The 13,016-nt window shown below is 41.6% G+C and overlaps 1 protein-coding gene across 1 annotated transcript in view; it reads right to left on the bottom strand.

The window, feature by feature from the left end:
• thsd7ab (thrombospondin, type I, domain containing 7Ab) overlaps positions 1 to 13,016 on the bottom strand; it is a gene marked incomplete at both ends in the record, with an annotated part of 130,284 nt that overhangs the window by 39,732 nt on the left and 77,536 nt on the right. The window contains 5 exons of the mRNA XM_079228151.1: positions 581 to 847; positions 1,882 to 2,076; positions 4,324 to 4,427; positions 5,154 to 5,289; positions 6,464 to 6,579. Coding sequence (XP_079084277.1) covers positions 581 to 847; positions 1,882 to 2,076; positions 4,324 to 4,427; positions 5,154 to 5,289; positions 6,464 to 6,579 — 818 coding nt within the window. The remainder of the gene's footprint in view (positions 1 to 580; positions 848 to 1,881; positions 2,077 to 4,323; positions 4,428 to 5,153; positions 5,290 to 6,463; positions 6,580 to 13,016) is intronic.

Here is a 13,016-nt window from a genome sequence, read left to right as displayed (position 1 = left end):
AGTCTCTTATGCTATTCTCAATCAATATTATAGCAGTGAGCAGCAGCAGTAATAATAGTAGTACTACATTAAGTGTACCACATTTAACAGGACACATTCAGTGATATTCACCTTTAGTGCCCACTGATGCAACGTCCCGCTGGGATTTGTCCCGGTATACCAGAGGGCCAGTAGACCACTGGACTGAAGTGACAGCAAACCAGCAGCTTTCTCAGCGCGTGTAAGAAACTGGAAGAATTTCTGGCAGGTGGTTTCCATAATTTACTCGCAGTTGGCGACTGGCAGGTTTTGGCAGCAGCGGATAAATCCGCAAATCAAGACGCACAAAAAGTCACACCTCAGTTTTAAGCAACAAAAATGGCATCATATACCATTTCTACTATGAATGGAATTTTTTCCAAATACAGTGTGTGTGAATGTGCTTTAAAAACATTTTGTCGTCGTTAATTGCTCGATCCATTCTCCAGCGACACAACTTTATTGTTTCGGTTTGTGGCCTTTGGATGACCCCGATGAAGGCCATGCACCTTGGAAGCAGGTAAGATTTCACACCACACACACACACACACACGCTACTCACCGTGACTGTTGCAGCGCGAGGTCTCCACCAGCCTGTTGTCCTGGTCGTAGCACACCATGGCCTGGTAGCGGTAGCCCTGTCCACACTCCTTGATGTCTCCCTGGACCTTCATCCCCAGGATGCTCTCCACTCGGCCTCCCTCGGGCAGGATGCAGTCTGACCAGTTCCCCACCGGCTGGGCGTTGTATTTGTCACAGGGACAGTACTGGGTCTCACTCAAAGGGTACATTTGCGTGTTCTTGCACTTGTCTTTCTTCTTGCTCCTCCCTGCAGGAGAGCAGAATGACAGCGATGAGCAGATTGCTCTGGGAGAGGTGACTCTGCTGGTGTTGCTAGATTTCTGTCTCTGCTAGGCTGATGTGTCTTTGAGTCTCATCATATTTAAGGCCACCATCAAGACCTTTGGGAGAGTCTGAGCTAGTGTACTCACAGAAATAAAAAAGGCTGGATGCTGGCTGATGATAGATTACGCTGGCAAAATTGTTTCAAGCAGAGTGCTCTTTTACTAAAACAGCTTGACTTTTTTTCTCAGACATGTCGTTAATATTGTTAACCATAAATCAATGTGCACATTTGTTTTCCTGTGACATCAGGAGTTGTTTCCCATGCAAATGAGAACGGCAGCGCAGCTGGATACTATAATGTGTCTCTAAAGGTCAAAGTGACCAACAGGCAGCTGAAAAGTTCACATTTTCATCCATCTTTACATCTTTAGGATGTCATGGTATCGTTTTGTATGAGTAAGACTAAGAAGAGCAAACAGACAACTCTGATGTACATTAAAACTTTTAAAACGACCTCTTCAGAAAGTGTTTAAATGCAGCAGATGACCTCTCTGCTCTTTTGTACTTGGGTAAATGGGTCAAAGATTTCACATTGGGGAGAACTAAAAGCTTTTCAAATGCACTTTCTCACAGTTTAAAGTTGACTCTCCCTCCTGTAACCTCCAGCAGAGGTGCCTTAATGCATCGCAGATCTCATTTCATGTCATTTTGCTTTTATGGCTGTGATGCACAGGGAAACTGTCTGGGGACGACCTGATGGATAACAAAGGCTGAGGAGTTATTTCAGATGTGTTGCTTTAATACCTCTGGAGCATTCGGCTGGCAAGAAGCACCTGAAGAGATTTATGACCTTGTGTTTAACTTTTACTGCTCGTCTCCGCCCGCCGACATTAAACCCCCTAAACTGCCTGGTAACTCACAGACGCTACAACTACAGTGCAAACAAGCCCGTCTAAGAAGGGTTCAAAACAAACGGCCATCGTTTTGTGCCACGTGTCTCTCGCTCTCTGTTCTCACCGATCAACGCCCTCTTTCTGGTGCGGACCCCCACGCAGTCCGCCGTGCAGGACGAGAACTTGGACCAGTTGGTCAGCTGGCAGTCGTCCTGGCAGGGGAGCTGACAGCGCTGAGTGATGAGTGGCATGGCCTTGGCGAATTTCAGACACTCGCTGAAGTCGGCCTGCGTGCCGTCCAGCTGGCGACAGGACACAGCTGGAAGATTCAGAGGTTTCAACAGATGGATTGGCTGTCATAGTAGCTATTGAATAGTGCAATGATGTATGGTCATAAAAGAAGTAATGAGTGAACTACAGAAGTACTGGCATCTTGTTAATATATATATCTAACTTTGAGGTACTTGTAATAATAATAAATTTTATTTTTAAAGCACTTTTCTTTCAAAAGAAACTCAGAGTACCAACTTCCATATTTCCATTTTATGTTACTGTATACTCAATACAATTCAGATATTTAACTATTTACTCTTCTTCAACTCTTTTGAAGATTGCAGTTTTTATGTACAAAACATGCAGACAGCTTTTGAAATATGGTGCATATATGACAAGTTGAATTTAATTAGATTTAACAGCACAAGATATAAACTAGTGTTATCATCTGTTGGGTAAATACGACATGAGGCTAAAGCCAGCAACCCGTTGGGTTAGGTCAGAAGGTCCTAGGCTCACTAGTTTAATAGTCCAGCACCTCCATAAACTCCCATGAAACCACAAACAAGAACACTTTCATTATTGAACTTTAGGCATGTTGGTGGGCAGATTTTCTTACTTTTGGACTCAGCCAGGCTAGCTGTTCCTCTCGGTTTCCAGTCTTTACGCTAAGCTAAGCTAACCTGCTGCTGTCTGTATTTAAAAAGGACAGACAGCTTAAATAATTCAAAGAAATGCATGATTGGTATTTCTACTGTTAAAGGGATACTCCAGTGATTCAGTATTGCGCTTCTATAGATGCAAGTGATGACACTTGATTTCCTCAGAATAGATCAAGCTCATTCAGAGCCACACAACACTCCCACATCTCCCCGTTACTCGTAAAATCCCTGTACTGTTCCTTTAAATACAGTAAGAGATCCAAATTTGTCTTCGCCCACTGGTGAACAACATAACATCAAATGGAGATTTTAAGAGGGCAACTAAAGAGTCAATGAAAAATAGATCACAACTCTATGATTCAGATTACATCTCCCAGGGAACAAAAAAACATTATAAGCATAGCAGACACAAATGCATCTCCACCACAACTGGTTCAAAGCCAAAAAAAAGTCAATTTATGTTGGCTTGCATCATCCCATTCTTTGTTCTTTCAATAAAGGATATTACTTGTGTTGCAGCAATATTTCATTTTCTTGTGATGCAGACGTTCTGCAGGGCTGTACCTTCATAGTGAAATCAATCTCTACCAATCTCTCTGCTGAACGTGTGTTTATTAATAGTGCTAAAATAGTGTTTTTTTTCCCTTTTTTCCCCCCTGTCCAGGTAAACAACAGAATACACTGTCAGGAAAAAATCCCAGACCAGAATAGACAGTGAGTCTTTTTTGGTTCACGTCAATGACAGAAGTGTCAGAGGGGTGAAAACATGTGCGGGTGGACGCGTGCATCAGGTGTCACATGGTGTAAAATCAGTGAAAAGCTGCACCGAATCTGGAATAGTGTCGAGGCGAGTGCGTCTAAGTAGACCGTAAAGCATTTTCATGAATACATTGATTCTTCCATCCATTAATGTAAGCTAGCGCAGACGAAACAGAAATATAAGCACTAATAATGGCCTTCTATAGGAGCTTGAACATAATGAAATTGATCATTCTGCGTGACCCCCTGAAATTGAATTTCTATGAAAGCCTCCCAGGACTACAGGGCACATCCATCGTCGATGCAAGAGGAAATATACTTTCAAAGTGGGAGAGCCACAACTCCTTTAAAGTGCTCGTCATTTGAAGCCCATGTGAAGCCCATGTGAACAGGAGCTTGGGCTGTCGCATGCTATAGGCAAGGTGCAGCGTCTCCCCTGAAAATTTCAACAAGAGACATTTGATTAAAATTGCATGACAAGAGCCGGAGGTGGGAAAAAAGCCAGCAGTGAAACGAGCCACACTGTCAAACGAGTCTCAAGGGGCACATGATGAGCTGTGACACATTTCCTTCCCAAACTCAGGAGGATGACAACAAATGTTTTAATAAAAATAAAAACCACCAGAAAAAAATAAAAGAAGTCTCATGCCGATGTTTTCAGGAGTGTCAACTTGGATTTGTGAGTAAGTAAGTGGGAGGATGAGATGTGTGCTCTGAGTAAATTGGCCTTTTCTCTAAACCTTGGCAACATCCATCTGCTGCTTCGTGGCCGGGCTCCAAATGCACCGAAACGAGCAAAGATTTAATTTACGGTGATTAGGAACGGGTCGGTGGAGATGTGGAGGGAAAGGAAGAGATATCTGTCTCCATACCTCTTGTTTGGAGTCCTGGTCCACAGGTCTCCTGCGCACCGGGGCGGCCCTGTCTGAGCAACCACGGCACCAGCTGGCACTTCCTCCACTTGTGGGTTTTCCACCTGGAAATTATTCAGGACAGTATCAGTACAATAATGCAACCACAGCGTTCACTATGACACCAACACCAACATTGTACCACGTGAGAAAGTAAATATGTAATAAAGTTCTGTATTCAGGGCTGAAATATTAACTTTTTCAGACCGATATTATAAGGTATATTGCAATTATTTTCCAAAAATACAAACTACAGGCTTGTTTTGTAGTATGATACCACAAACAGATACTTCTTTAACAGATTGAGATTAAACGATGCTTGTTGTTGAGGAGCTATATTTTTGTCCAGTCAGCCAGAGAAAAATCAATTTGCCTATTTCTTAATTTTTTGTGTCTGTTTAACAGTTTAACAAACTAACATCTCACAAAGTGGTGAAAGAAGAATTCAAATTACTTGAGAAAAAGTATTGATACTAGACGATAGAAATACTCAATTATAGTAAACGTCTTGTAATCAAAATCTCACGAAAGTAAAAGTACAAAAGCCTTACAGAAAAATGTGAAGTATTAGTTTGTCAGAATGATGTTTTTATTATTATTATACCTGGCCGTTATTATTATTATTATTATTATTAACCTTAACATGCAAACACTACTTTAATGGTAAAGTTGGACCAGCTGGATATCATTTAATTGATTTATAAGGTCTTTATTATTTATTTAGTCAATTTACAAGCAGTAAAAACATGAAACCTGAAATCCCCATTCTCCGATCACTGTGGAGCTTTTACCTGAACCCCGGACAGACTTTGGGGACCTCGCAGTCCTTCTCCTCCTCCAGCAACTCCGGACAGTCCTGTCCTCCGTTGGATGGCAGCTGGATGATAAGACGTTTCCTTGATTGCTTGTTCTTCACAGCGTTGCCATCTGAGCAGTCGCACAGACACACACTATTACACACACACTACAGTTATTGAATGAAATAAGAAATGTCTGCATGGGAAAGTGATGAGAAACAAGTCAAAATAAAAAGCTACACGTAGGTTGCTCTGTTAATACTCCTTGAAGAATTGGAGACTGCTGTTGCCAAATCTAATTGGATAGCTATCGTAGACAACACGCACGTCTGATTATTCAGGATATCAAGCCAACAACGATGATGTAGTAAAATCCCATTAGACCTTGGAATTGACTCAGATCAAATTTACGGTGTTTACGTGTGTTGATTTGACCTCAAGTAGTTAATTAAGATGAAACGAGCCTCTGGGTAGCCCTGAACCCCGCCTGCTTTAAACCTGTGTGTGTGTGTGTGTGTGTGTGTGTGTGTGTGTGTGTGTGTGTTTGTGTGTGGGTGGTGTGAAATCTCTCCGAGCAAGGTGAAGACATCAATAGCACGGAATTAAAAATGCACAGCACGACGGTGGAACAGCACGCTCCAAGTGAAGAGATTTATGCCACCGTGTCATGCGAAGAGGTCACCAAAATATGGACGTAATGATTCTCAGATGTAAATCATTCTTAATGTAGCCAGGCAGCTCGGCCGGTGGCTGCCTGGCGAAGGTGACCTCATCCGAATGACACGCTTTTCTTCCGGTCGCAGCAGGAAAACAACAGCGACTTGACTCGCTGACACTTGTGGCCACCAGCGAGTCAGGCGCGCCAGGCGCACTTAAAGAGGCCGGCCCAAAAGGTTGTCTGACATGCCGATCTGTCAAATTAATTATGTGTAACAACACGCGAGGGCAAGTGTTTGTGGGGCGGTTTAATGGGTCCCACCTCTGTCGTTTCTTTTCTCCACACAGTTAATTTGAACTTGCTTCTGTGTTTATTTTTAGGCCGTGACTGAGTCAGAGCAATATGATTAATTGATGATTGTTTATTATCACTAACGCCTGAAACAACGAAGCCAAGTGGTGTAAACGCTATTAATGTACTGCACCAAAGCCAGACAGAAAAATAAATAAATCTAATTAAACAATTCTTTTTTTATAAAGGGAATGCATGCTTTTTTCTTCTCTGTGATTGGTAAGAAGCAGTTTTATTTCACCACAGCCTGTTCATCTCTCCTTTCAAGCAATTAAATTAATTTCTTTCACTATACCTGCGTCACAAGTGACCGGACACGTTGTCCAGTCGCTGAACGGGGTCATGATGCAGTCCTTCTTGCAGGGCAGCTGACACGGTCGCACCGTGCTGGGGCGAGGCCCGTCTGGACACCTAGACACCGGAAACACGCACACGCACACGCACACACACACGCACACACACACACACACACACACACACACACACACACACACACACACCGTGAAGTAACACTGCTGGGAACTCTTTCCACATACACCACAATATGCAGCTAGTGTTCCGAAAACCTCAAAGGCACAAAGATACTTGTGTTGATCTGCAGCAGCAGAGTGTTTCTGGAAGACACTCATCTCGTGACCCACGGTAAAAGTATGCGACTACAAGCAGTGGCGGTTCTACATGTAATTACGCCCCGGGCGAGACCCCCCTCCGAGTGCCCCCCCCACCCCAAAAAATAACACTGATTACATCTCCCAGACCCTTTGGCCTCAAAACGGTCGAAGCACACCAGATAAAAAACAGACGACAAGGTGTGGATTTCTGGTCATTTTTTATTTTCTTCATTTTTTACTGGTTTCCCCATCTAGGAATGTAGCACAGATTACATTCTGTGTTGGTTACAGGCTCTTTACCCCCTATAGGAAGCAACAGTTTAAGTACGGCGTGTGCTGCAGAGCAAGAGCTGCTGGCAACACGCAGTCAGGGAAAATAAACACAAGTGTTTGTGTAAAGCCCCTGAGACCATAAAATATATACGATCATGGATCTTTTTTTTTTTACTGTGATTTTTAATTGGTCTGGTCTGTACATACATCTACTTCAGGTTTGTCTGTCCTGGAAGAGGGATCCCTTCTCTGTTGCTCTTTCTGAGGTTTCGTCCCTTTTTTTGGGGGAGTTTTTTTATCTGACGATGGAGGGTCTTGTATGTTGAACAGAATGGAAACTGCGCTCCCCTTTTGAGGCAAATGTGTCCGGACTCCTTTGTGATATTGGGCTGTATCAATAAAAATTAGTTGACAGTTAACACGGATAAGAGCAACACGTTTCACTCAGCGCCCACGGACATACATTTTAACTGTTTCCAAAGTGAGTGATTATTCTATCCAAAGAAAGTTGAACTAATACCCTTATCCCACTGAAATCATCTGCTGGCATGTTTTATGTTGTAGAACCAAACCTTTAAATCCCATAAGCTTGTTTTGACCACAGACCTGTTTTCAGGCATCCAATAAATACATTAAAAGAACACATTGACATTGAAACCAGGGAAGCTGAGGGGCAAAGATGCTGACCCATTCCTGCAGCACTCTACCTTCGACATTGCAAACACGGCAGGAAAAATCTTTTACTTAATCAGTCTTTCCTTAATACTCTCAAACCAGAGTTGGGGATTGTTGAAACGCTGGAAGGACGGTTTCATTTTGTGCCCGTCGGATTTTAAATTAAGTGGGTTTCGATTATCAGCGAATTAAAGTGACTGCTGTCTGACTGGAGTCTGCTGGCTTTGAGGTATTAATTGTATGTTTTTTACATAGATCAATTATAATAATTGTCCAAATCCCTGTTGATTTGAATTCCTCATAAAATCAATTCAAAGCGTGTCATTGATAACCTTTGATGCAGCATTATAATAATCAGGCGTGTTGGCGAACAGTAACAATATTGACATTTACGCTGTGCAATTTCTGAACTTTTCAGAACCCTTTTGGAGCTCTGCTGCAGCGTTAACTGAAATTTAGAGGCTCCAGTGAAACCGTAAAGCATCAGCCAGGCCCCAATGACTTTCTTATATACTGAACCGATAGCACAGTGGCTGCTAGGGATATAAACCATGTTTTAAGGCTTTAATAAATATCACTGTAGAGGTTTGGCACGCGGACCATCTGGGTATTGCTTGAATGCAGAATGTAATTATTCCAGGCACAATCTAGGGCAATAAAAACTGATGAAAACCTTCGTAATCACATCCAGTTTACGACTGATGTATGCCATCTGGCTCGCGCTGCTTTAAGGATATGGAGAGGGGGTGGTCGCGTCCCCCAACAGAACAATGTGGGCTTCACGGGATATGTTAAGCAAGTCTACATGAGGGTGATTCACATTTATTTCTCTACGCTGAGGAAACTGTAACACACACAGAGCCCCAGCAGACTAGAGGAACTCTTGTTTTAACTGGATTCTGCTATCAGTGAGGGATAATCCTATTGATGGCATCAAATAGTAGGGGGGGTCAAGCCGAGGTTTTTAGAACAAGGGTTATCATGGATAATCTTCAGCCATCTAAGCACCTCGGGCCCCGTGTGCATATCACCATGCGACAATAAATAGGTCGAGATAGACCCTGCTGGAAGACATCTTGTAATCGGGGCGTTGCCGCTCTGCTTCCCTCAGCCGGTGGCGGGCACACCGATCATCCGGGTCAGGTTTAATGGTGCTACGAACGAGGGCGTTCTCCTCTGGGCGTCCCGCACTCGTTAGCAGGCCTTTATCAGGGAAGCGATAGTGAGCCTCACAGGGAGAATGTAATAATGCAACAGCGACGCAGAGGAGAGATTTATTTTTAATACCAACGGACAGAGCTAAGTCCCTCTCATGCGGAACAAATCCTCTGGTGTCTTCGTACAAGTGAATGGTCCCCGGGAAAAAGAAAACGGATGCCGGCTGCAGCAGGGGGAGGACACGTCTACATTTTCATCCCTCAGCTCCATGAAGAAAAGAAGTGAATGAACAGGTGTCCAGCTGGAGCACACGTCAACAGGATCCAACCCACGAACCTGCAGAACAATCTCTACACCAGACCTCAGTGCTAACCAGGATTCTTTTCTTCTTCTTTTTAACAATTTATATATAAACTGCAGCATTGACAGTCTGTAGGGATTCATGGAGCTCTTCATCAAGGGTGAGCCAGAGAATGCTGCAAAAATAAACAGCGCACAGAAATCTGCAAGATCTAATCAAAGCATCTATGGAACAGATGGAAAAGCAATTTATTTCATGAGCAAAGCCAATAAACAGGAGGCCAGTATCAAAAGCTGCAGTTGAATGAAGCAAATTACTTAAGTCTGACAAAAAACAAATAAACAAAACTTTTGATTTTGCTTTGTCACAAGTTCCATCTTTAAGAGTGTGGATTCATATTCATCTACACTATTGTGTTTTGAGTTCCACGAGGCTCCAAATCACATTGTTGATCGATAATTAGGATATTGAGGAAGTTGTATTGACTGGTAACAGGATCAAATCATTCATCACATTAGGATGCCCTGAACCAATATCTGAACAATATAGCTGGAACATTCAAATTTGATATCAAACAAATGCAGAGACGATTTTCTTGGGTTTGATCCCTAAAATCTCCCCCTTTTCAAAGTATTTAGTTTTGGGTTAGTTGCTTTTTTTACGTTTTAAATGCAGCATGACTACATGTTTCTACATGTTGTAGTTCTTCCGCTTATTGATTTCTTGAAAATTCCCCTCCGGCTTTGAGACATCATGAGGGATCAGAGCACTGAGGCAGTACTGCTACACAATGTGACTCCAAGAGCTCTTTGACAAAGAGGGGATTAAACCTTTGACCTTGTTAATATTCCTCCGCTACACTAAAAAATGTCTTGTCTGAGGACGAGCTACAATTTACCACTAGTGTAAGATCTGGAAAGTACACGGGCAATAAAACAATATTCCTATTTAGATAAAACCCCACAGTTATACGGCTTCACTTTGGCCTTTGATCCAGGCATAACACGCTCTGAATACCAAACTACAGGACTGAAGGACTCATTTCTGAAGTGCAGACCGCCTGCCTTTTAGATTTCACCTTCTCAGCGTTCCCGCTCACGACCACAGCAAACGCTCTGGCGGGAAAGTCCTTTACCAGAAAGCAACAGCAATGCTTGTTGTTCTAAATGCCCAAAAATAACTTGTGCTCGCAGAGAATTGACTTCTTGTCGTTAGGAATTATGAGTCCTCCCTCTGGGGGGTAGACGTTGCACAACGTCGTTGTAGCGTCACAAACCGTTCAGGGAGGAGCTGAGGGTGGAAGATTGAGCGAATATTGAGAATATTCTGCCTCCTTCATTCGGCCATGAGCACCATCTTTCCCTACTCTTAACCGAGGATGTTTTGAGCCTAAGTTTTATCGAAATCGCTAATTTCCAATTTGCATCAGGCAAAATGTGTTTTGAAATAATATTGTGTGATTTGATTTCATATTCTACGGATTTCTTTGTTCTTTCTCAGCAAAAATCACACCATAATCATTTTAATATGAGTTTCAATGAAAATGAGAATAATGATGTAAGAATTATCATTACCCACAATATTGCAATCATCAAAGTAATCACAATTAGATCTTTTTTTCTTCAAAATCTTGCTGCTCTATAGCCGAAACCTAACCTAACCTTTGATGGACCGTTAAACAGTCCCATGAAATGGTTTTTGTCACGGGCATTTTGAAAGACACCGACAAATAATGCCCTCAGAAAATGCCCTCATGCTCTCATATTTCATTAAAACTGCCCTTGACAGCCACACATGTGATTGCCGTGAAAGTCAAATAAGTAAATCACAGTAAAACGACTTCTCTTCGAACAAGATGACCTAAGGGTCATAATTTACTACATAATTAAATCAGCCACAACATTCCTTCTGTCCCCACATATCGTGAGTAATGCACCACATTCTTGTTTCAGCCGAGACGCCGGAGAAAATCTACAATTAGATCAACTTTCGAATGTAATCTCGCATGTTTACAATGCTGGCTTTGTTACACTGGCTTTCTGTTATGTTTGGCATTCAATTTTAAATCGGTCTAATTACTTCATCATTTAGTAACACAATTTGGCCATAGGACCACTTGGCCTCAAAGGTCATGGGAACAAGAGCTCCTGCTCGTGAACTCCTCAAAGTTCAAGACTCCGGACCGACGCTACGCAGGCGAGCTTTCTAGCTTCGGATTTGTCTTTGGTCCCTTCGTTGCTTCTCTGATTAATGCCTTCCTCCCCTGCTGTGAGTTTAGTTTCTCTCTTTGAACATTTGTTGTGGTCCCCTATTCTTTCCTTTTTGTTAATGTTAATGGTGCTCCGCTGGATCATGTGAAAGATCATGTGGCACTTCGATTGCAGACAGGAGGACTTTATTTAACTCATTATGGGACTTCTGAAGGTTATTGGTAGAGCAAGATCTTACTCAGGGGCTTCATTGCAATTTTCCGCAATTCTGACTTATTTTGTCTAAGTCCATTACATAAAATTCATGAATTTGAATACATAAAGAGCACCTTCTTTACACTATATGAATTTCCAAGTTCTCCAGACCTTTTCTTTTTTTTAAACTGTTTAGCGTTCAATCATATCAAGATCAATTTATTCTTAAAAAGGACATTTCTATTAATGCCTCCTTGCTCCGCTTTATACTTAAAAAAATTCTGCTTATATATAATATCTCAATGCATTTTGTCTTTGTCAACACATTTTTTTCCTCAAGTTTGAATAATATGCTTTGACAACCAATATTTGAGCAAACTTGTTTGCATTGTCCTTGCAGATCTCTCTCTCTCTCTCTCTCTCTCTCTCTTTCTCTCTCTCTCTCTCTCTCTCTCTGAGTTATTTTCTAAAAAGCCCACTGTGCACCTGCATCTGAATGACGTGAGACCGCTTCAAACTGACAGCTGTCTGTGGCAGTGAGTTGACTCTAGAAGTCAGACTGTAACTGTGCACCATGTGCACAGTTCCCTGCAGTGATTTTACACACTAAAACTATATGTGGATGAGATATATATATATATATATACGTATATATATGTATATATATATACGTATATATATATATATATATATACGTATATATATATATACGTATATGTATATATATATATGTATATATACATATATATATATATATATATATATATATATATATATATATATATATATATGCACGGCATATTCATAGAATATATGAAACTATATCGACACTGTGTTATTCTTGAATGTTATTTGTTGTTTTCGTGGATTTCTACAACCTTTTCATAATAATAGTAATGTCATCAGCTGCATGTCAGAAACATAAACTGTGGCCCTATCTTCTGGGCTCTGGGGGGTTGGAAATGCAGTTTGAAATATATATGATAAAGTGGATCTAGCCTGCATTTTATCAGAGGTAGTGAATTTATAAGATTCACAATGGTGAGATTTTAATGGTATCGATAATGAAACAAAAAACTACGCTCTTGTTTTTTTCTACATGCATAAAACTTGACTTTCTTCGTTTGAATAAACACACACAGCGTGCATATTTATGAATGAGACAGTGGCTGTAGTTATTTAACAATGTAATACTTTTGAGCACTAGTGTTCGCTCCTGGTTTTAAATCTGGAGTTGGAAACAGAGTTCTGGTGAGGTGTTTCCTTTAAACTGGAGACTCTATCAACCATCAGTGTGAATGTGAAGTGTGGCTGTTTCTCTATGTGTTTGCCTGCTTACAGTCTGGTGAGAGCTGCATGCTGGGATTAGCATAAATCCCAGCAGAGCCTGAATAAGAGCAAAAATAAATTACATTTTTTGGTTGT

The sequence above is a fragment of the Taurulus bubalis genome (assembly GCF_910589615.1).
Source record: "Taurulus bubalis genome assembly, chromosome: 12".
Lineage (NCBI taxonomy): Eukaryota > Metazoa > Chordata > Actinopteri > Perciformes > Cottidae > Taurulus > Taurulus bubalis.
This window is presented reverse-complemented; position numbering and strand designations above follow the sequence as displayed.